Source organism: Anser anser (genome assembly GCF_964211835.1).
Source record: "Anser anser genome assembly, chromosome: 5".
NCBI classification, from domain to species: Eukaryota; Metazoa; Chordata; class Aves; order Anseriformes; family Anatidae; genus Anser; species Anser anser.
The window spans coordinates 34991768-35016352 of NC_139725.1; the positions used below are offsets into that span (position 1 = coordinate 34991768).

General features: G+C 45.4%; 1 protein-coding gene across 6 annotated transcripts in view; it reads right to left on the bottom strand.

The window, feature by feature from the left end:
* The window catches only part of LRP4 (LDL receptor related protein 4), an 89751-nt gene that overhangs the window by 52308 nt on the left and 12858 nt on the right, over window positions 1-24585 (bottom strand). For 2 of the 6 annotated variants that reach the window (XM_083839439.1, XM_083839438.1), the window contains exon 1: window positions 23536-23758. The exons of 2 other annotated variants lie outside the window; for them this stretch is intronic. In XM_083839439.1, the coding sequence (XP_083695565.1) occupies window positions 23536-23626 (91 nt within the window). In that variant the 5' untranslated portion in view covers window positions 23627-23758. Of the gene's footprint in view, window positions 1-6657; window positions 6677-23535; window positions 23760-24585 lie in introns of those variants that run through there. 2 more of the 6 variants (XM_083839443.1, XM_083839440.1) reach the window with 2 other exon arrangements.

Genomic DNA, 24585 nt, shown 5'->3' on the forward strand with positions numbered 1-24585 from the left:
TTCACTCAGAAAGAGGTCTCTAAGCATCTTGAAACTCCATCCTTTCACTGCTCAGATAATGTATGTCCAACCTGTCTCTCTGCTTTCAATCTCTGCATCAGTTCCCATGTTCACCTGAACTACAGCTTTGTTCTCGCATAGATTACAACATTCTTTTATATACCTACCCATTTTTTCACTTCATATAGACCACAGGTTTATTTGCGTTTCTACTAAGTTTGTTTGCAAAAATCCACAAGGAGCCTGGGGAACTTTCCAGGTCCCTTCATGAATTTTTTCCTATTGTTGTACTGAAGAAAGCCCAGAAGAGGAGACAGATGTGGACAAGGGTTGCTAAACTCGCAAAATTATTAATATATAACCAGCGACATTTGAGCAAATTCCAATACAACCTCTCCATGAGCACAATATCCCCAAACCTTATTTTCATTCTTCAGCCACTTGTCTTTCATGAGGTAGAGTCTGCTTACAGGGCTCCTGCTGTGCACGCAACCCTTTCCCCAAATGACAGAAGTCTTCTCTCACACAAACATGTAAACACCGACCGGGCAATGCTGACTCTGGTGAGCATCCCCCTCCCCTGTGAGCCTCGTAAAGGGTTAAGGCCCAGTTATCCCATGCTGGTAGGCTGACAGCTTTATGTCTGTAGTGTCTATGTGGGTTTCAGACTCTCCCTTTAATCGGGTTCCATTGCAATTAATCAGTGGGCTTTTATAAGAAAAAAAAATAATAATAATAAAAACAGCTAGCACTCTATTCAGCCCAATTCAATCTGTCCGGCCAAATCTCATGACCAGCTGGAATGCCCCTTTCCTAGCCTGCCCAGCAGGATGCCCAAGAATGGCGTGTGAACGTTTCTCTCTGCTCCTGCTCCAGCGTTAAAATGAACAATAGTCCCTGCCAGTGTCATTCTTCAGCAATTCATCTCTTCCTGTCGCCAGACTCTTTCGTTCCTTCTTGCCCCTTCCACCTTTTTTGTATGAAAAACAACAGCAGATCGGCAGCAATATAATAAAATAAAATTGTATTTACTTGGGAGATTTGGGGGAAGGGGCAAGGAGGGGGCTGGGGGGAAAGACAGCCCCCACCCCCCTTCTGCAAGGAAGACAGAGACCGGGAGCGTTCTCAGGCCCCAGCTGACCTGCTCCGCTCCACGCCTGCCTTCCCTGCTGCAAGGAGCATCGCGTGTGCCAGGGGGGCTGCAGGGGGGACGGGGCCCTTTTCTTCTGGAGGATGTTGGAACTGTAATTACAGAGAGGCAGTTTCCGGGGGGAAATTAACATGGATCTCAACTCATGTTCCTTGTGTTTCTCATGGGCAGACCTGTGGCCTTTGCTCAGCTCTCTCATTCACCAGGGAATGGGTCAAAAGAGGCTGCAAGAGGCTACAAGCGGCACTGTTAGGAGAGACTTGGCTCTCCTCTTCCTAAAGGAGCGAAAATAGGAGGGAGATGCTATGGGACAACTCCAAGGAAAAAATAACCTTGTAGTACGTACGTATGTATACACACACGCTTACACACGTTCCTCTCCAAAATGGGGAATGTGTCAGTGCAAAGAATCAGACACAATGAACGCTGTACGAGGAACAAGTTAACCCCAGGGCCAGCAGTGGAGAGCATGCTAAGAGTGGACACACCGTGACTCCCAAACACCACCTCTCCCTCTTTTCACTGAAGGAAACTGAAGGGCCAGGTCTAGCACACCAACTGTTACAGAAAGATTTTAGTAAATTTACTTCTACAGATATGAATTTGAAAGGTTTGCTTCCTGGTATGAAAAAAATCTCACAGCAGGACTGAGCAACAGCCTGGCAAAAATAGTATCATACAGCATGCTTCAGAAGAAAATAAAGCCAGCTGATACTGACAACACAGTACATTTAAAACACAATGGAAGGAAAAGAGAGCAATACAGGTGGTAGAGAAGTAAAACACCATGGCAAACCAGTCAGTCTCAGGCCTCTCAAACTTCAAATCTCCTTTTCCTAAGAAAAAGGACAGGCAAAAGAAAAGAACCTGAAAGATATAAGCTGCTTTTTGGCAAGCCACTACAGAAAAGTGAGACTTGGGAGCACGAAACACAGGCAAGACGTAGAAAAGGCGAGCAGGAGGCAGCATCTCCCATCTCACACCTGCCCAGATGCCCTCATCACTTTTCTGTTACCTAATAAACTTCCCTACTTCCATAATTTTTCTCCTGTTACTCTTTCCTTCTCAGCTCCTACCACTCTCTCTACAGCAACACTACAAGAACAGATACACAATATACACACCAGCATGGCATTTCAAGTGGGCTCATTCTACCTTCTCAGAGGAAGGATGCTCTTTCAGCCTTGAACAACAACTCTGCTTACCTGGAGTGCCCAGAAATTCAAACCTGATCCAAATCAGGTGAAGACAGTGAGCCCTCTCTCTATTCTGACTGAGAACACATACCTAAGTTTAAGCCGATGCAAGATGACTGCAAAAAAACAGCTAAGTGATCAAGATGGAAAACAGCTAGTGAAAAGTTAACCCTTCAAAATTACATGAAAGAACTTGCCCAGGCAGACAGGTTGCTTTACTATCTGGAATCACACAGCTGCATGTTTTGTGCACTGGCTTTACTGACTTGCGGGATGACAGAATCAACTATATAGGGAACTCTATGTTATTTTTTGCATTGCAACGCAATCTTCATTACTGCATTGTATTGCATAGAAATAGCCTACTCAAGCTGTCTTCTCCTCCTCCTCACTGCCTGCTCAGCCCAGCAGGCAGCCTCCTCTCAGAAGGCATTATCTAGACCCCAGTTCCTCTGCAGCCCTGCACTTGGGCTAATACTTGGAGCAGAGCTCCTGTTCAACTCAAGCCGGACACTGAATAGCCAATGTTCATCACAGAGAGAAGTCGAAGAGGCTTTTGCTGTCTGCCTTTTTAACCTCTACTCAACACATACCAGTATTGATTTTCAAAGATTTACAACTCCACCATACGCGGGTGGATTTCAGAGAGAGCAGAGAGTCTTTGAGTACTTTCCACTTTTTCTATTTCTGGAGCATGGGAGGCTTACAAACCATGCACAAGTTTCTCTGCCGAATGGCAAGATTTTAAACGTGGGAAAACAAAGCGTTTTCCCTCTATCTTTATTCTACAAACTCACTGAACCATTTTTAACTGTAGTTTTACAGAGGGTTTTAAGTAGAAAACCTTCTCTCTCCCCCTCACGTTTCAGCCTTGGAAAGTTAGAAGTTTTAGAAGCTGGTCAAACTTTAAGCAACTGAAAAGAGTGAAAATGAGTCAGGGACTATGGTAGACTTGGTTCCTATGGCACCACTCCTCTCACACACATGGCCTTCTGTTTCAGAGGTATAAGAAACCTTCTCTTCAATTTCTAATTCATTAACACACACTGCACTCAAAGCAATTGTTCTGAACTTGCACTTAAAGGTTTATTCTATTTTACTTCTCAGGAGAAATTGTGTTCCCAAAAGCGTGTCTTTTTCCAGGCTCATAAGCCAGTCTAACTGAAGTTGTTCTCTTTCCCTACAAACCTTGCCCTCAGTTGCAGTTGTGATGATGTAAGGATAAAATGCCTCTACAAATATTGCATCGTGAACAATATGGAAGAAAGGGGCAGTCACCAGATGCCAGTGAGGATAAGGATGCTTTAAAAAAAAAAAAATCTCCGTAAGGATACTTATGCACACTCTTTTGACTCAGGTCTGTATTTGGCATGTCAGTAATTTCTTCCCACAAAAAAAAAACAAAAACAAAAACAAAAACAAAAACAAAAAACAACTCATTCTACCCTCATCTCCAAATGAGAGGCATGGATGTCCCTCATTTGAAAGTATTCCCTGTATCCACACTAAGAACTTTACTGTGAGCTTTACCATAGCACAGCAGTCTTTCCTTCTCTCAACCTGCATATTCTCCCACATGCTGACACAGAATAATCTTTACTTACATAATTCTGCCAATCGCTTAGAGACTGGATTCAGTTTGGAAATTTTGCTGGGATTTAACTGACTGGAAATAGAAGACGAGCCAGGCCTTGGCCAGAGTTCAGGAAGTCCACCCTCCATATGAGCAGCCCGTAGTTACATTCAGACTGAAGCATCTCTAGAACTACGACCTTAGAACAATGCTGACACAGGTAAGCAGCTCCTGGCCAATTTTAAATTCTGACATGATTTGGAACAAAGATGATGCTTCTGGCATCATTTCTACTACAACAAGAGCATCCGGTGTAAGAAGTTATTTTAGTCTTTAATACACAAATAATGCCTGCTACACAGAGTATCCAAAGTAAAAATTTAGCCCTGAACTGCAGGCTCGCTGGGAGCCCTGCAGGGATGGAAAAGAATGTTTAAAGGAGGCTGCCTGGCTACTTTTTACCCTTAATGCTGGTGAGAAGTGAGCTTGTATGGTCTCTCGTCACACACAAGTAGTTTCATGCCATTTAAATACCATCACGAGAGCTTTAGAAAGAGAGGACAGAAACAGCACGTAGGTAAGAGGTTACCAGGCTATTCCAGAACTACAATCAGAGGTGCAAGGAACTCCTAAGGCTAAAACCTATCAGGCAGTCAAGCTTCAGTAACTTGCTTTAAACAGATATCAATGCTCTGATTTCTTTCACATCTGGAGCTGGGACCCAGATCAAATAAACTAGAAATAGAGAGATAGTTCACAGGTAGTAGAGGGAACATAAAATCAAGTATAAAAACATACAAAACAGTTGAGCAGAAATAAGCTAGACATACTTAACATGAGAAAAGTCTGCCCTTTCAGCCTACGCCAACACTTTAGATGAAACCACCCAGAAGGGATATGTCAGCTAATGTCTCCTACTAAAAGAAAAACCCTAAAGGAGACTGGCTGAACCCAAACCATTACGTGCTGTCTGCCCAAACCTCTCTCCTCTCTCAGATCCAACACTGATGCCCCCCAAACCCTCCAGCTTTAATGTGGATGCTGAACGCTGACAAAGGCTCCCTTTAAAAGGCTGGACCACAGAAGCTGGAGATAAATCCCCCTCCACCCATCTCTGTTTTGCCCTCCCTCCTGTATACAAATTTTCTTTCCCCCCCTCCCACCTCTCAAACCCATCTCACCCTCCTCCCCTCGAAGTGATTAAGGGAAAGCTGTAGAAATATTTGCCCAAAGCTGAAGCCCGTTGCTGGGCCCAGCTGTATTGTCGGTAGGAATACACACAGCAAACTTGCACTGAGGAGCCCTGCGGGACTCCAGGCACTTTGGGGAGGCTTTGTGAGCCCAGCTCCGCATGCACCAGCCAGACTATTGTGAACGGGAAACAGAAAAACCGCTACAAACCCAAATGTTCCCCCATTCCCGTTCCCCCCCCTCCCCAGGTGCCCCCCTTCCACCCAGCGCCACCTTCCCTAAGACAAATTGAGAAGGGAGGGGGCTGCTGCTATAGGGAATGAAAAGGTTTCCTCAGTTAGATTTAAGGCAACAAGTCAGAGCTGGAAGGAGCCCTTTATCTGCCAGGGAAGCCTCCCACTGCTCCAGAGCTGGGCCGAGCAGGGATCCTGGGGGCCAGCTTTCTGAAGGCTGCCATTGATTTGTCACTGGTGATAAGTGAGGCCGGGGCCGTTCCCACAAGCGCCTGCAGAGGGGACGGCTCTCACACAACACCCGACGGGGGAGAGGTGCAGCAAACCACGAGAAAACACAGAACCTGGAGGTCAAAAAAATCCAGAAAGTCTCCTTTCTCTGGTTTGGAATGGTTCGGAAGGGCAGCGAGGCCACTCACGAACCCCAAACCTTCCCCAGGCTAGAAAGAGCAGACAGGAATTCTTCAGCCCTCACCTCCAAAGGGCCACGTAGTGCCAGCTCGGTCAAGCAATATTGCTTCAAAAACTCCCCAGCCGCTCCTTTGCCAATTGCAGAGGCTTTCAAACACGCTCTATTTACACAGACACTCTTTGCTCAAGCAGATGCTGCTAGAAACCCGTTCTTCTGCTTTTTGGGAGGGGAAATCTTTTCTCACAGTACTAAATAAATGAGTGAGGCTAATGAAGCACCATGTCTAAAAGGTGAATTCCCAAAGCAACAGGAGATCTTAAAGGAGCACCAGAGCTCCCCCAGGGAACATACAAATAGAGCAGCAGCTGCCCGGGCAAGACCAGATGCAGATGGGTGAACTGAAAGCAAGACAAAAGAGAAAGAAAAAAAAAAGCGAGAAGAAAAAATCAGTAAAAGAAATAAAGATCCCTGGCCTTTTCTGATGTGACTAATTAGGAAGGACCATCAAAAGTGGTTCAACCAGCATTGTGAAGTGTCCCTCGTGTGCTCTGAGGCGCTGAGGAGGTTTGGAAGCACGTAGGACGTCTTCCCTTCCTCTCTCTGCCCTCAGCAAAACCTCTCAGCTTGCTTCTCTGCTCCGTCCACGCTGAGGCTGAGGCACACAGGCCTCATAACACGACTTGAAGACCAAGAGATTCAAGTCTGCAGAGGGAGAAGAGCATCCTGCCTGCAGCTCCTTCCAGTTCAATCAGCCCAGACCCAGCAATCCGGAGGATCTTATCTGGCAAGATGTTACCTCAGGACACTTGTGCACAGCTCCCAAAGCACCAGTTTATAATCCAGCCCACTAAAATAAATGCAAGTTGCCAGGCTGTAAACTGTGACATTCAGCACTATTTTACCTCTTATTCAGCCATTCCAAGGCCCAGGACAGACCCCTGGGAGGGGTCATTACTTCAGACAGCCTGGTTAAATTTGCTCCTATACAAGCGAAGACAGCCTCCATGGACCTTCAGTGGGGGACAAGCAGAATATCAGACCACTAACACATCAAATCCAGTCCAACAATTTAACAGGTTTAAACAAAACAAACAAACACAGCAAAACAAACAAACACAACCTTTCGTTCCTGTCTGGGAACCAGCCAGCCGCTCGGAACACAAGTTTCACGTGCTTCTCTCACCAGAAATATCGCTCTGCAGCCAAGCAGCCACGTCCTATATGAGCCAAAGCTTTGGAGCAGTCCTGAAGTGCAACCCAATTAAAGCCCACTGAAGACTTCTGTCTCCTCACGAGCACGGATTGAATTATCTCCTGAGCTTGGTGAACCTCCTTGGACCACTGCCACTGCTTGGGAACCTGGAAATAGGCATATGTCCAGCGAGACTCCAACGTGCACACCTGATTAACCTCAAGAGCTCCATGAGAAGCAGAACTAAAAAAGCCAGTTTCAGATGGGTTCATCTCGAATAGTTAGTCAGTTTTGGTACGTCTCTTGCCAAACGTAGGGAATGCATTCTTTGATGTCTAACAAAATGCAAACTCACAAGTAATCTTCACCTACAATCCAGTCACTTAGGTGGTGCCTCCCCTTTATTGTGCTGCCTATTTTCATGAAACTTATTCTCTGGGACCAGTTTTTTTTGGGCGAGAAGATATGCACACACATTGAAATAACCATTGTTTCCATCCAAAAGCAGGGTAAAGATGCCTGCAGATTTTTCTCATGAGAAGAGCCAGTATTAACAATATTATTAAGAATTCCTTCTGATACTACTTCCTGGACCAAGCTCCAAGACCTGAGATGCATATCTAAATAAAAGAACACAGATTCCCCACAAAGCCCACAGTTTATTTCAGCAGACACACCATTCAGTCCTGCAATAAGAATTTTTGGCACTTTTTTTTTTTAAATAAAGGTTTTTAAACTCTTCTGTCTACAGAGCAAAAGTTTACCTTACACACAGACATGTTGCCTCATACTTGAACCATCATCTCAGAGCCAGAAAAACATGAAAAGAAGCTGTTCCATCTTCAGTTGACTTGAGAGCCATTTTCCTTCTCTTATTCCACTGTACTTTAAGGAGTAGGGTGCAACAAGCCAAGCTGAAGCAAGCTTTTGAGACAACTTGTGGGCGCTGCAAGAAGTGACGTTATCCAGCCAAATATACCGTGCTTTCTCTGATCAAAGAATGACCCAAGTCTCTCAGTGTTATAACCGCCACCTAAAATAACTGGACAGCAGCTAAGATGCTGCAGAACACAGGGCTACTCTTCTAGTTACTTCCATTTGTAGCAGAACTTTATCTCCAGTAATTACAATCTACCTTGAGAAGTTCCTGGTTTTTTTTCAGTTGGATGCAGACTTTTTTCTGTCTTTCCACTCTTAAGCGGAAGAGTTATGTAGTAATCTATTTTAGTGGTTATGCAGTAAAATGACTTTTTTCAGTCACCAAAAAAAAAAAAGGATTTATATGATGGGGGCAAAGGTTTCAGTGTAGAGCTGTATCTTGACTGAATTTGCTAAGTATTTCTTGTACCTTGCATTCCCATTCCTAAACCCTGTGAAAACATAATATTTATTCCTACAGATAATTCTCTACTAAGTAAGAACATCTAGTACGTTTGGAGCTTCAGCCAATAAGCCTTGAAGGCTCAAGATCAGTCTACTGCATGCTTATCACAGTATGCCTCTGAGCTACGTGTCATTAGGGTCATGATAGCATACATCTCGGCTTGGAATTGGGGCTTCCTCAGAGGCTGAGCTCGGTTAGCTTTTCCATCTCCTGGTCCTTTATTCTGAGGTTGAAAGTTGATTAATTTCAGATTCTGAGAAGAAGAGTGCTTAGAGGTTCGTTCCCCTCCCTCCATTTTTTTTGTACACTATCAGACAATGCAGAATTACAAATAGCAGCAGCGTTCTGGAAATTGTTCCCACGTTCCTCCTTAAAACTGTACAAATACTTGGCAAACTGAAGTACATACAACATGATTTAGGTATCAAGTCCTCAAAAGAGCATGACTATTTTCCATGTGGAAGATATAATCTCCTGCCCTTCATGCTATAACCTAGTTTCTTGACTTCTTTGCCAGATATCCTCCCAAAACAAACCCTCTTCTGTGCATGACAAGCAAAGGACAGGAAGCAGTCTTGATTTGACTATGCTTAAGCAGTAAGACAGCCCACAGGTCCTCCAGAAACAAACTGATACTTGATCAAAATGGGAAAGAAACTTCAAGACTGCGGTTTCGTATTCATCAGTAGCAGTAGCTCAAAGGGCTCCCAGCCCTCCTTTCCCTACCACCAGCCCCATGACTCTCCATGAGCTCGCACAGGTCTTTGTACAGCCTTTTAAGAAATAGATCAGGGAAAATGGTACAGTGAGGGATGAGCAGGGGAAATTGGAAGGGTCTTCTAATTCCTTCTCACCCAGTTCATCTGGATTTCTCACTCAGCTTCACTGCTCATGAGACCATAGCCCCAGAGCCAAACTGACAGGAGAAGAAGTTGGGGTCATTTCCTGTTTACGGCTTTACAGACGTATTTACTACAGTGGCTCAGGAGTTATTTTCTTCTTCCAGTCTGTTTACCAATTGTTTGTACATTTAGAAGTAGGGTATGCATGCTGCCATGCTGAAAATTCTTATGAAAAGGAATAAACATGGTGAATTAGATCATTCTACACTTGAGTACAGTAAATGTTTAAAAACATAACATTCTAATTTGGGAAAAAGCCACTGGCTTCAGTATGCAGGAAAAAAAGAGCTCTTAAACAACCAGTTACCATGGTTCAGTTTTTTACCCTTGCAAGAAGAAATTCTGTTGCCTCCAAAATCAAGTTGTCATCTATCCTTAGACGAAAAAAAGAATGTCTCAACCGTTGGCACACCTGGTCCAACTATCACAGTGAACAATTAAGCCACTGCCTGCAAAGGGGACACTCCCAAGTCAAATTCTGTACAGAAAATCTCCAAAGCTTTTCAGAAAGAAAAACACACTTAAGCTATTGGGAGTATGGCTGCTAAGGCCAGCTACGTATTTACAGAATTGTACCCAGCAATTTAGCTTCCTGCTACAAAGCAGCAAAAGGAACATTTAATAATTATTATTTGAAGTTGGCTGCAGCTAAACTATTCCAAGTCAGGAATCCATGGTTTAACACTTGGATTCCTAACCAAGTCCAAGTTATGCGTCTGTTCTCATATTTCTTGACCTTTGTGGTTACTTGGTTAAATATCCATTTGTGATCCATCCTAAAAGTTGCTACAGTCAGTATATGGAAAAGAACGAAAGAGACATGAAGGTTGAGAAGATCTTTGTGAGATAGGTTCAGATATGATATCCCTCATTGGACTAAATGACAAGCATTTATTGAACACACTGGCAGAAAACAGGAACATGTGCTACCTAGGACAAACACAGCAAGATCCTTTTAGAAAGGCATTACATCTGAAAATAATTTTCATTCTCCTGGTATCAGACCCCACACATACCAAATGTATCCATTTACTAGTGATAGTGCAGTATGCAGCATGTCAGAAGGGGGAAAAAGAATAGAGAAACACAGCTTCAACAAAAAGGCATTCTGAGGACGGCGAGGACAAGAATTATCAACATATAGACTAAAGGGCAAAACATTTAAGAGCCCTTATTTACTATGTTAATCAGTATTTCATTATGTTTTTTCTTGTTACTTGATACATCTGTCAATTTATTGCATGCAAAAACTATGAACTCTTCAGCAGGGGCTGTCCTTATTGTATGCAAACACTGGATATAACAATGCAAAGCTCTGATTTCCATCAGAGTGGATCTTTACACGATCCAATTGACAACTCATGTGTGAGATTCAGCCTGTGCAGATCTTCCCCTTCAGTCTCCCACATATTCATTCAGGGAGAAGGGAAACGGCTGCTTAGGCAGCTGATGTTTCCAAACAGCTACCTCTGTCTTCCTTTGACCGGCCAGGCACTTAGAGCAATCGCTGCCATTTCTACATCAACTCAGGAGAAAGGTGGCATTGTGCCTCCTTGTGTGTGCATGCCCACGCCAGGCTTGTCAAACTACATCACCACATCAGTGGAGAGGTGGGAAGAACAAAACTCGAATCCAGATTCTCCATCTAAGGGTCAAAAAAACTCTTCACTACACATAAGTCATTTAAAAGCAAGATTAAGGAAGCTAGCAAGGGGATAAATCTTTTCTTATTTAGAATGACAATTTCTCTGGCAACAACTCAGAACATAAACCTGTGTTAGCCCAAGAAACACAAGATAGGAGGTATTTGCTTCAAGTTTTAATGAACAGATGTTTTCCCCACAAAAGGCATCACTAATTAACATACTGCACCAGTTCTAATAACTATAGGTTAATCTTTCACTGCATGTTGATGCTAATACAGTTAGGACTGTTAATTACAGGCATGACAGGTAATGTTTTACATAAGCTACAGAAACTGGATCTTGTGCTTGAATTCTCCCCTCTCTTTGTTCCCAGAGCTGGTCCTTCCAACCTACAGCAAAGATAAAGCAAAGAAGCAGCAAACCACTGCCAAAGGAAAAAACTAAGTCGGCCTTGCCTCCCTCCATCCCTCATATTTCAATCAGTCCATACTGACTTGCTCACTGAAGAGCAATTCTGTTCAGCTCGCAAATACCGTGCAATCTGTGGTACTGCTGGTTTCACCATTTTGCAGCTTAGCTCTGCTGATAGATCAACAAGTCAAAGCCACTCATCCAGCAGACACACGCACACACAAACCTATCAAAGGGACAAGAGGGTGAGACTGCTCTTGTGAGGTAAGCCACAGTTACTTTAGATCAGGTTTAGTGTGAAACCACAACCCATGCATCAAGGAAGTCGTGTAGCTATAGCCCAAGTCACATATATTCCAGGCAGAGAACCATCCTCAGCCTCATCCTCATCCTCATGAGAGCGTCCTGGTACTTCTACCAATTTCTTCCCCCTCTATCACCAAGAGAGGTATCGGAAGTACCAAAAGCAAGTGGCAGCAGGAACAAAAATTCCTCTCATTCTGATATTCCGAAACACAGGCTTTATATTGCTCTCAAACTGTATTTTGAAGACAATGTTTCCCATAGAGCTAGATTATACTAACGTGGACTCCAAATCAGCTACCTGAATGTGTCCTTAGGAACATAACAGCAAGTCACTTACGTCACCTAAAACAAGCTACTGCATATGCTCCAAGCAAGCCACTGTCCAGCTTATTGTTTAAATGCTTTAAGTAGTATGTTTAATTTACAAAGTTTAAACAGGAAGAAGGGACTACATTTACAGAGATTAAGGAACAGAAGACAGCAAAAATGCAATTCATGCTCCATAAGTCATTTCTTCTAGTGCCCCTGCAAGAGACATGGATCTGCAGAAAGGCAAGTGGGTGATAATTGGGGACAGTTGGAAGCATTGTTTATTTCCTACTAGGGAAGGCAGTAGTTCAGGCCTCCAAGGATAAACCAAAATTTCTTAAGCAGATGGAAGACATTTCGTTTTCAAAGATCAACCATACAACAATGGACCACAGAAAGGAAGGAGCCAATTCACAACAGCAACAAGAAAACAAAATTACTAGAGATTTTAGAGAGGAGTTCTCATCAAAATCTGCACTTACAAAGAACCTCATGTTGCATCAGAACTTGCACCACATCCCACCACAGTCAATTCAAAGATAATTTTATTGGCAAAACAAGCTCTGCAAGTGTTACCCACATGTAAGAGACGCCACACTTGAGCTTCTCCCAAAAGTGGATTCAACATATGAAGTGCTTGCCTTCACAAAGTTTTCAAGAGAAGGCTACGTCGCATGGAGACCAATAATAGAAATGAAAATATACCAATGAATAATGTTTTATTTCTAGTATTATCTTTTCTTGCCTTCTCTCAACTTTTGTATTTTACTCACAGAATTAGAAGATTTCCTTCTAAGTCTCTACTTTTACTTCTCTTTCCCAGACTTTTAAAGTTTGATTTATGGAATTATCCCTGTATCCAACTCAAAGTTGCACATGCCAGTTCAGGATTTGGTAAGAGTTTGACTTAGTTTTGCACATTTCATTTTGTGCTATCTGCCAGCATGATAACTTTGCGCAATAACTTGTTGCAGTCTAGCTGGCTACTAGGTTTGTACTTTTTTGTTGTTGTTGTTACAGAAACTTGTGTTCTGGTTTAGATTCAGACCAGTTTCTCAAGCAGATGGATTTTGGATTAAAGTTTTTTGCTTCATTACTCTAAAAAGGAGTTTCAAGTCCAAGAAGCAATATTTTCATAGGAATGGACGGCATTTTCGTTTGGTTTCAGTTTATGTGTCTCTAGAACTTTTAGGAGGAGGCAGCTTTTGCTGCTTTGGCTGAGATAGCAGCAAAACCAAGTCTTTCTATGCAAACATCAGCAATGGAAATCCTCCCAGTTCTACTCTGTAGCTATCACTATATAGATTTCATAGATGTAGTCCCACCACATCTTTGCAGATCTGAAAATAAAAAAAGTTAACTTCCATTTGGTTACAATGTAAGAATATACAGAGCTCTGGAATTCATCCATGGGGGAATTGAGTTTAATTTGCCACCAAATGGTATAGCAGGAAAATCTGTGTATTGTACTCACAGATCTCATTGTTTAAGTAGTTAAAGTGAGTCTTACTTGCTAGGACCACCAAGTACCCAGCATCGCCACACTGGCATCAAGCCCTTTACACACAAGGGTTCTCCTTAGGCTGGATAGTGCAGGACTAGAGAAGGATGCATGCTCAGCTGCATGCTCAGCTCAGCCCAGACCTATCCTGCAACAGAATAATTATCTCCTTACAGAGCTACGGTCATTTCCCTCCTGTAAGCCTCTCCTCTTCTACTTGTCTCTAAAGGGCACAGAGCCCTATCGCAGATACCTCAAAGACATCGATATGCAGACTGCAAGGTCAGGGAAACTGGCTCCTTAGGCATATCTAGTCTTCTGTGGCATAACTGATGGCCCTCTTTCCTCACAACACTTTAATAGTCAGTTTAAGCATCCCTGCCACGTTTATTTTAAGACCTTGAAATACAGGATGCAAAGCGTGTTGTTACGACATTGTTCAAGGAAAAGACCAAAACCAACCCAGATATCACATCATGCCTTACCCAGATTAACCTGCAGGACCAATGTACTGCACGCAGTACATTAGCTAGCAAATGTAGGTGTTTTGGCAGCTGTCCCAGTCACTTAAGGGGAAGCCCAAGCTCAGAGGCTGTTTCGCCTGAGTGGGGAAGTCAAGATGTACACACCGAAGATGTCATCTCTGCCTCACTCCCTTCCTTGCTCGAAGGCTTCTGAGTACTGTTTATTTTTATTCTACAACTGATGGGTTGTACATAAGTTTAATTTGCCCTGCATCTCCCATTAGTTCCATACTGTAACCACGTTAGATTTGGCCCTGCATGCCTGATTAAGCTAAACGGGGTTTTTTGTCAAGTGTTTAAAGTAGGCAAGTGCCTGCCACCCCTTCTCCCTGCCAGTTTGTTCAAAAGCATCTGCAGCACGAAAAGTGGTTATGGGTCATTTCTCAGAAACTCATCATCTGAGCTTCTCTTCTCCCTCCAGCATAAGTATTACTGCCATCAAGAGTTTACTTCTCCAGCAGAACCAACCAACAAAACATTACTACAGAATATCACAGGAATCACTTATTTTTTGGACGCTCCTTTTCAGCTTCAGTGTTTGCTCTCAAGTTTTCTGAAGAACTGTGGGTGAAGAATAGACCTTAACAAACAAGAACAGAAGCAAAGGGGAAAAAAAAAATCTAAGGACAATGACTGGAAAACTTAACCTAAGGAACTAATTTTGTTCTAGTCTGCAATTTGCACAAAGAGCAGCAAAAGATTACAACTCCTCATCTTCCACTTCACAGAAGGCAGGTCACAAACAAAAGAAACAGAGAAACAATGGGTTTCTCTTGTGAGCAGATGAGCCATTTCAAGCCAAAGAAGATTTTAGTGAACAGTTGCAGAAGGCAGGGATCAACAAGGTGGTTCTTCCCTGGTTAGGCGGGGAGGAAGCCTTTGAGTACGTGTAGCCTAGAAATTACTCAATGGATCTCACAAAGATGCAGAAACAGTCAAACTGCCCTTCCAGAGGAGCTGAGGCACAGACAGGGCATCCACCTGCTCCACAGATAAAAGAACTCTGGGCCTGAAAAAAAAAAAAATGCCTAAAAGGCCTAAAGATCTTCTGTTATTTAAGATAATGCTCTCTGCAGGTCTGAATTCTTTCTTACACAAAAATGCAGCGAACAAAAGCCTACAGAGGGTGTTGATTCACGAGCAATGACTGTTCAAACTGGGACAACAGATGAGGTTACCACCCTTGTGGTGGAGACATCTGAACCGCTCATGAATCAGCTGTTCGTGAGTCAACACCCCCTTGCAGCTGTTGTTCGCTGCTTGACTGGGTACAGGAAAGAAGTCAGACCCACAGGCAGTCTTCCCTAAAGCCTAGTAAAGACAGCAAAAGGCGGTAACCTCACCAACCAGATCAGTTCAGTTCTTCCCTGCTTCCACATCAATGCCCAAGAAAAATCCCTTCCCCGGTTTACCTCTGCATGGATACAGCTCTCAATTCAACCTACCTCTTCCCTTGCATTAAAGCCACGTCTGTTTGCAGGGCAACTCCCTGTGCCCTTATCAGGAGACTTCACCTAGTCTCCCACCTACCTACTCCCACATTATGCTTTCTAAGAGTTAGACACTCAGTACTTCTTTTTGAGGGTTCATGACAAAAATGCAGGTAGTACGATAGTATTCCTATGTCCTACTCATCTGTCTATAAGTATCCTTTCATGCTTCTTGGACGTTAAAACCTCCAGAACGGCAACCTCCCATCTATTTCCCTTTCCCATACCACAAACTTTCCAGTCTTCTCTCAGCCAGGCCCATTATGCTTTTCCTCATGCTAATAGGCGCTATGCTGATCAAGGCCTTTTCAAAAGGCAGCACAAATTAGGGGCATGTCCTCAAGCTGTAAGAAACACCTCAGGCTTTTCAAGAGTAACAGGCTCCAAAATCTCTGGAGAGGAACAAAATCTCTGAGGTCGTAGAAAAAATATTTCCTAATTTTATCCTTAGGAGCTCAGAACAGAAGCAGCTAACGATAATCCTGAGACTTCTCATCTTTTTTCCTGCAGTCAGAGTTGCAAAGAAAGCATTTGACTATTCAGCAGTTATGGAAATTTAGAACTAAAATTGGGTGGGAGCACAAAAGAAAGAAAAAAAAAAAAGGTGTGTCTTTATTTTATTCCAACCCTAGATCCCATGAGACACAGTTCTGCTGCAGCGAACGGCTGCACCTTAGGCAAGAACCTCTCCCAGACACTCCAGCTGTCACCAAATGAAACTAAGTGACGCAGCTGGAGATACAGGCTCAAGGAGCAGAGCCCGTATTTCCCTCTAACCTTCTCACACAGTCACACAGCGCTTCTTATGATCCTTTCAGAGAAGGAGGCTGGGAACGTCACATGTCAGTGTTGTAACAGTTCTCCCTAGTTGAGTCATCCCCTCGCATAGCAATTCTTACTGGAGAGGAGGCAGAGAGAGGCTCCTTCTGCAGGAAAGGATATTTTCTGTCACCAGTCCTGTTGCTTGCCTATACCCAGACTCCTTTCCAAACCCAGAGCAATCTCCTGTTCTCACTTTAAGCCTTTTTCCAGGCAACCATCTCCAACCTCCTGGCTTTTCTCCTCAATTCTGCTCTCCCATTTCATACACTTTTCCGGACAGGATTGTTCTCCAACTATCTTCCTGGACATCCCACTCAAAAATCTTTCTGGCTGTACGCGCTTCCAAGCCTGACTGGTCCCAAATTCCAGTGATGTGGACAACCCCATCACCACCTTTAACTCACAGGTTTACCATCCCCCTACTATGCCAGCATCAGTCTCCCTTTCCACCTCTTGTCTCCATTGCTAAGCTCTTCATATAGCTTAAGATCACCCCATTAGGACAGGAACTCTACCGTTGAGGGTACCTAACAAGTTGCCACTTCCTTCAAAGCATCACTAAAATAATTCTCTCTCTACCTCAGCAGTAAAGTTCTGCTCAATGCTCACCTCCACTTTGAAAACCTCCATCTTTTACACTACCTAATTAATAACTTTCTGCCATCAGATTTCATATAATTATTCCACTTGGATCTCCTTACGTGGCTCTTCTGTTCCTTTGCCAGCTCAAGTCCTTGGCTGTCATTTCCGCAATCCCTATCTTTGTTTCTGTTAGTATCTGTGCTCCTATACCCCTTTCCTTTCTTCTCATGGTTTACACTACTCTTACAACTGCTTCCTCATCCTCATTTCCCCATTTACTGGCTTTCAGTAGTTTTCCATGCCAACCCCATCCAAAAAAAAAAGCCAACAACAAAACAACTCAACTCTCTATCCTCGTTTTAAGAAGTGATTGGAAAGAAAACTTTTCAGAAGCTTTTCCCATTAAACCAAAGCAAAAGGAAATTTAATTAGAAAGCTATGCTATTTTAATATTGGACCTTATCTATCCCACTAGAATTATCACATCCCCGATCCTTATCAGATGTCTAATTTAGACTACAAACCCTTCAGGCAAATGTAGCCTCTTCCTCCACGTTACACAGAGCCACGGCACTTACACTGATCCTTAAGGTAAGGAAAATACCTCAGAAATGCAAACAATTTCATTTTGCCAAGATCAGCTCCACGCCGCACACTGGAACCTGGGACTGACTCGAGAAGTACTCGCTCTTCAAAAATTCCAAAGGCAAGAGTGGTTCCCCCCTCCTCCCAGCCACCTCGCCCCCAAAAAAGAAAGACTGTCTGACATTGTCTGAGAAGAGAGAAGCTGGGCATAGACTGTACTGAAAAGGCTTTTCCGTGGTACCTCTAGTCGCTTCCCGCCTCAAGTCCCAAAGCCATCACTTATCCCCTTCAAAACAGCAGGAGAGTCATTGCTTTTTTTCTTCCCTCTCCAGAAGAAGCACAGCAGAAATAAACCTCGAATGATAAATTATGCACCACCTTTGTGTGGCTGCCTCTTGGCCAGACGGGAAATTTTTCTCCCAAAGCCTTTTGTTCCCAGCTTTGATCCCAGTGTTGGATCCGCTCTGTTCAGCACTCCCTCGGCATGGAGGTGAAGGGAGAGCTGACACAGGCCAAGTTCAGGCTTACTGCGAGTCACAGTCAGATCTTCCATCAGCCATCCCCCCTCCCCCTTGCAAACTGGAACTGTCCTTGAGTTTGAAAAGATCCTATTAAACATTTTCCAGAGGGCCTTACAGAGGATACATTATTTTGATGGATGCTGGGACTAAAGGAGGAGGATTTCTAAGTACAGGGAAATAATGGAGTTTGTTCTAATGGGTTTAAGAGATGCCCAGGGGCACCAAGTAAGTTCCTTCTCTGCAAATCAAAAACACAGAAGACCAGAAAATGGAGCCGAACAACTAAACGCCAGGAAGCGGGGAAATCGGGCTCTATTTAACTGCTGCTCTTGGTTACAGCCAACTTCAGGCTGCTTGGAAAAACAGCACACACACACACCACTGGCACAAACTTAACAGGAGAAAACAAAGAGACAACAGGGGTCAAGCTGGGGGTGGCAAGCAGGAGAAGGATGCAAGGCTGGGTCCCCACCCCCTACCAGAGAGTCGGATCAATTATCCTTGAATACTAACAAGATTTCTGATTAAAGAACTGCTGCTATGCAATAGGAACAGAAAGCTCCAGCAGCCGGGAGGGGCTGTCAGGCACTAACAAAGAGATACAGAAGACTATGCCCTGCTAGGGCATGTGGAGGAAGTCACCACGCTGGTAGCCTGGAGAAGGGTCCCCACTGCCCCATGCCACGACGATGTCGCGCTGCTGGCAGTTCAGCTCCAGGAGTAAGGCCTCACCTTGACACTGCAGAACATGGGATCTGTTTTCAGGCAGACACGGTCTCTGCTGGAAGCTCTGCTGGGCAACACTTCTTTAAACATCCTCATTGCCATGCTACAGTGAGGTGAATTGTACTGTCATCCTAACCCATTCAGGGGAAGTAGCTGGTGCTTCTTAGTTCTGAGTATTACAACGACATCAGGAAGTTGCTATCAATATATGACAGCCTGGGAAACAGAGCCCATGTAGTCTTTGGTCAGAGACTTTTCGACAAGCCTCCAATTTGCAGTACAAACATTTACTTTGCATATATGATACTTATTATCCATTAATCTTAATAGTTTGTGACCTGCTGACTGGTGGTTAAATGCAGAGACATCTAATGACCTAAGAAGAACCTCACGACAAACAGAAGCTCCTCTTACACCTCTTCACTCTCCAAAGTTGTGCTAACATGCCTGTAGCGGGATGTGTAGATAGATGTATCTCAGAGCATCAGGCTTCTGACTGTTCAATCCCACCCACCTCCTTTTATTTTTTTCTACTTTAAACAACAGGCATAATTCCTCGATATGAAGACTTCCAGTCAGTTTTCAGTTTCCACAGTTCAGCAAGGCAAAAGCCCGCAACGTTTAACGTTACTAAACTCTTAAGAGAACTTCTTTTCCTGCCTTTGCATAGAGAGTCTCCTTTCATCTGGGCCCATGGCAATCTAGGAGGAGTTCTGCTCCCCACAGAAGCATTGACTGCAGCTCAAGAGCCTCTCAGACTAAGTACACAAGATGGAATACTGCAACATTTAACAGGCAGCAGCAAAAAAATGAGTGGAAAGCTGAAAAACCTGAACATAAACTCACCCACAAGAGGGTGGCAGCCGAATACTCCCAAGGTAACAGTCCCAGAGCAACCCGATACACAGAACGAATAAACCGCAAGCCTTTGGTTTACAAGTCCCTGGATCCATGCAGTTACTGTTTTTATCTTTACTACAGGGAGATGGAAATCTACAGGGAAGACGATACAAAAAGACTCAAGAACCATTACGGTGCCCAGTCTTCATGCAGGATAGACAACAAAATCCCATGAAAGATTAATGCCTAACATAGCAGTCACATCTCAGAACCACAGGCACTACAGATGCAAAAGCAAGAGCTGAACCATCAAGCTCATTAGATTCATGGATGACAATTACAATTAGTGTTCTCTGCCGTGATTTGTGTGAAACACAGACAGCCACTAAATACAGTATGCCAATTAATGGAGTGGGTCTGCTGCATGCCAGAGCTCCAGCTCTGGATGTTATATCAGGTAAAGTCAAACATCTTTAAAGGATGATGGTTGGCATAAATGCGTGTGTGTATATATCACCTTGTAATATAAAACTGGGTGAGATAACATCATAAATAACTAAGGTGGAAATAACAGCAAAGTAAACAAGTTGTCCACTTTTATGGTATGTTTCTTTTGACAACACTTCACTTGTAATTCATATTTCCTGATGGAGAGTCAGTAAAATTTCCGCTATCTCATGTGTCTTTGGGTCATTGGCAAAAGAAACAGAAGTATTATTAAGAAAGAGAAATAGACAAAATCGCAAGTAGCAGAAGAATTCAATGAAGGTGTAGGACATGCACTTACTTTTTAACCTATTTTTAAAACCTTGGTTTTCAAGCCTGGTTTTCAAGATAACATCTCTTAATCAGATTTTATAAGCAGTATGTTATGAAGCATGTTAGAAGCAAAATGTTATGAAGCATGCATTCTATTGTGTTCAATGGTAAGCTGCATTCTAGGGCAAATGGAATTGGCCTTGGGCAAGGCAATTTCTACTTCACTTCCCACATATACAAAACAAGGATAATATTTGCCTATTTCAAAAGAGTGCAGTAAAATTCAAGAGGACTATCAGACTACAGATCATTCTCACAGAATGAATGTTTTAATTATTTTTTAATGTTAATTTCACTAGTCTGGAGAACTGCAGGCTTTCAGGAGTTAAAACAAAATACAATCACTTTAACTTCTTTTCCTAGTTAACATACAGCAAGTACTGTTTTCAGGCTTGAACTACAAAAAACTGCATAATCTTTACATACAACCACATTTTCTTGTTTAACTTCAACAAACAGAATGTAGGGAAACATCTCCAAGTGCTCTGAAATCCCATCCTGTGGCCCACATGAACAGAACATCCCTCTTCAGGGTTCACAAGACACTCTGGAAATGCAAGCACTTTACATAACTAAGTGCCTATTAATTTGGTTGCTGCATACACCCACACTGCCAGGATGCAAGAAGGGATTCTCTAGTGCAGAAAGCAGTGCTAAAGCACAGAGCTGAAAGCATCTGGAACCAGAACACAAAAGAACGTTGCTTATCTACGCTAAATAAATGTCAACGTTAACTGCGTACTGGAAGATCATGCTTTATGCTTTTTCACTATTGCTACCATGTTTTAGTTGACAAAGAATTGTTTAAAAAACAACACCACCCATTTTCATTCTCCTGCTGCATCTTACTTTTCATTATAAAAGTGGAGACGTTATTCAGTGCTTTCATCGCTTTGACAAAAAGAAACGGCCAAGATAAATTTCATGATCAGCACAAGTTGGGGATATCATCCAACCTGATTGACAGTAAACCCAAGTACACTCAGCCTAACCAGGAAAAAGAGCATTATCAGCTCTAAACAGGCAAGAGGAAAACAAGCGTTTTGCACCTGGCTCAGAGCTGTAGAATCAATAGTGATGCCAAGCACAGGTAATGGAGATCTTGACTCTAACTGCAAACTATACTTCTACAGAGGTACCACGTTCAGGTTTGTGACTCTAGCAAGAGTCAAGGTGTTTGGGGAGTGAAGCTCTGATATTAGCCATGTATTTTCCTGGCAGAGCTCCAGAAGCTAGAACAGCAGACACATCACCCAGACAGGTTCCGTGACATTCTGTGTTTATACTACCACAGACCATCATACCACCAGGCCCTTCTTCATCACCATGCACCACCAGTGCATGCCATTAACTTTTAATTCTCCCCCTCTTTGCCTGTTGTTACCTGTGAGATGCTTTTCCAAGAGCTCATGATAGTTGCAGACCTGCTTTATTCCCCTGCACAGACTTCTCCCGTTTTAACTGCCACTATCCACCAACAGAAGATCAAAGTTCAATCCTGGAGATTTGTTTGCTTTACCCGCTCCTGCACTGAGGTTCGGCAGGCAGTAAATGACCGGGTGCTTTTAACATTTCCTATAATTTACTTGTTTGGCATTGCAAATTCTGTGGCTGTTGATGGTTTATGACAGTTAAGCTATACACTGTCCCCACACATACTTCTAAGGAACACCGATGAGAAAAGCTCTGCAAAAGCTAAGGGGTGGAAGCTAGGGCCACCGACTCGCCACAAGCTTTGGCATCTTCTCTGCCACCTCCTTATCTTTTTCCTTACTTCAAAACACAATAAACATTGTTCAGGAATTGTGTCCTGCATTACTGGGAAGCATTTCTCCCTATGAAAGAAAGCAGCAGCTCACTTCTTGGGAATAGTTGGTGCATCCAATCACCAACTCACGTTCACTTGACAAGAGGATAGAGAAAAGGGCACTGACGGGACAACTACTTGAAAGAGAGACACACTGCCATAAAAAGTGTTCCAGAGACATCAAGACACAACCACCTACAAACAAACTCGCTCTTTACAATCAGACATCCCCCACATGGCTGTTAACAGCCCAGACACATTAACTAGGAGCACCTGGGTAACAGCCAAAATAAAACACATCCAGATCTGTACCTACACTAAGACCTATGTTTTAGATCCTTCTCGCTCCTAGAGCGCAGCTCTAGGGAACTTAAGAGCACCTCTAGTTTTAAAAAGCAGATTTTCTGATACACGGAACTGCAGCCCTCTACTCAGCCTTTCCGAGCTGCTTTAGCACCTTCTTCAAAGCTGCTTGCAATTGCTTCTTCAAAGCTGCCTGCAATCTTCCTTGTTGGAAGAGAAATAATATTACTTGAAACCCAAACCCCATGTGATTGTGCCCCAGAGGCAATACTTGTAGAATGATGGAGGAGGTCAGCAGCACCACTGCAAACGCTTCCTGTAATTTCAGAGAAGCGGAGGAGAAAAAGGATGGGTGAAATCCTGCAGCAGCTGCTAGAGGAGCGAAGGGAGAGAAGCGAGGTACATATCTCCGCTCCCCTCCCCCCGAAGCCTCCCAACTCTTTATAAACAATCCCGAGAAGTGTTTGGATGTTTTCCCCTCCACCGGGCGCACTTGTAAAACGAGGCACCGCCGCGCACGAGGGCGAGCCGCTCTGCAGTCGGCGGGGCAACCGCGGAGAGAAGTTTTCCCCGACGAGCCTCGCTGGAAGCGCGTCCCCGCTCGGCGGCACGGCGGCCGAGCCTCCCCCCCCGGCCCCGGCGCCGCTATTTTCGGGAGCGCTGCGGGCGCTGCGGGAGGCGGCCCCCCGGTGCCGGCCGGGGCAGGTAGCCCGGGGGGGGGCCGCGGCGGAGCCGGGCTGCGCCTTTAAGGGGCCCGCGGCTGCATTCCTGCTGCGGAGCGGCGGCTGTCCCGACACGCCGGGCACGGCAGGCTCGGAGGCAACCTGCGCGCCCGCCCCGCCGGCCCCGCGGGAACAAAGCCCCAGCCCGCCGCCCAGCTCCCGCGGGGGGCAGCGGCCGCGTGGGCGCCGGGGACCGGCCGCCGGCCGCCTCCCGGCCTGCCCCGGACCGCGACCGGGAGCCGGACCCGGAGCGGGACCCCTCCGGCGGCGGCCCGGGGCAGCGCTCCCCGGCGGGCGGGCGCGGGCAGGTGAGCGGCTCCCGGCCGGCACCGGAGCCGGCGGCGGGCCCCCCCCCCGGGGGGCAGAGGGCGCCGCGGCAGCCGCTTACCTCTGGCGCGGAGCAGCGCTCCCAGCAGCAGCAGCAGCGGCAGGAGCCGCGGAGGCGCGGGCGAGAGGCAGCCCCCGCCGCGCCGCCTCATGGTGGCAGCGCCCCGGCCCCGCAGCCCCCTCCCGGGCTCCTCCTGCGCGCCGCAGCCCCGGCCCGCGCCCCGCGCCCCGCCGCCGCTCGCTCCCTCGGCAGCCGCGGCGGCTCCGGGGCTGGGGGCTCGCTCCCCGCTCCCCGCTCCGCCCGGCCCAGGCCCGGCCCCGGAGGAGGAGCCCCGCCGGGGCAGCCCCCGCCCCGCTCCCCCCCAGCGCCCGGCCGCTTCGCAAACTTTCCGCGCGGCGGAGGCGGCTCCGCGCCGAGACCCCGGCCCCTCGCCAGCCCCCTGGGGTCGGCACCGCTCGCGGGACCCTCGGGCTCGTCCCTCCGCGGGCTCCCCAAAGCGGCCCCGGGGCTCCGGGCTCCCTCCGGCGGCGGAGAGCTCCCCCCGGGCGCCGCGCTCGCTGCCCGAGTTGCGCCCGGTGCAGCCAAGGCAGAGCCCCCGCGCCCCGTCCCAGCCCCTTTGCAAACCGAACGCCTCTGAGCATCCCCTTCCCCAGCTCCCTGCTCTGAGGGAGAAATTCTCCCCTCCATTCGTATCAAGTGTTCTCATATTTGATGATTTTTTAAAGCCCGGAGACAGCCGATGATGTAGGAATCTCTGCTACCCTAAATTAAAAAAAAGGGAGCCAGGGTCGAAGCCTGTAGGAGTAGAAATTAACACTTGGACACTCGTCTTACGTGCCTTCTGCTTTCTGCGCTGCGTTTAAAAGCAGACAGGCTTTCACTGGATGTCATTGTTAAAACAAGTTTTATGATCCTCTGTGGCATGACTTGACATCTTAATACGCGGGGTTGGCAATGCACGAAAGTTTTGTTATGTAATTAATCTCGGTTGATTTCTATGTATCACTTCGGATGGCAAGCTGATTCAGATAGCCCAAACCCTGGACCACAGGGGAAGATGGGAATTTCGTCAAATTGACACCAAAGGGCCGGAGTTAGCAATGGTCTTAT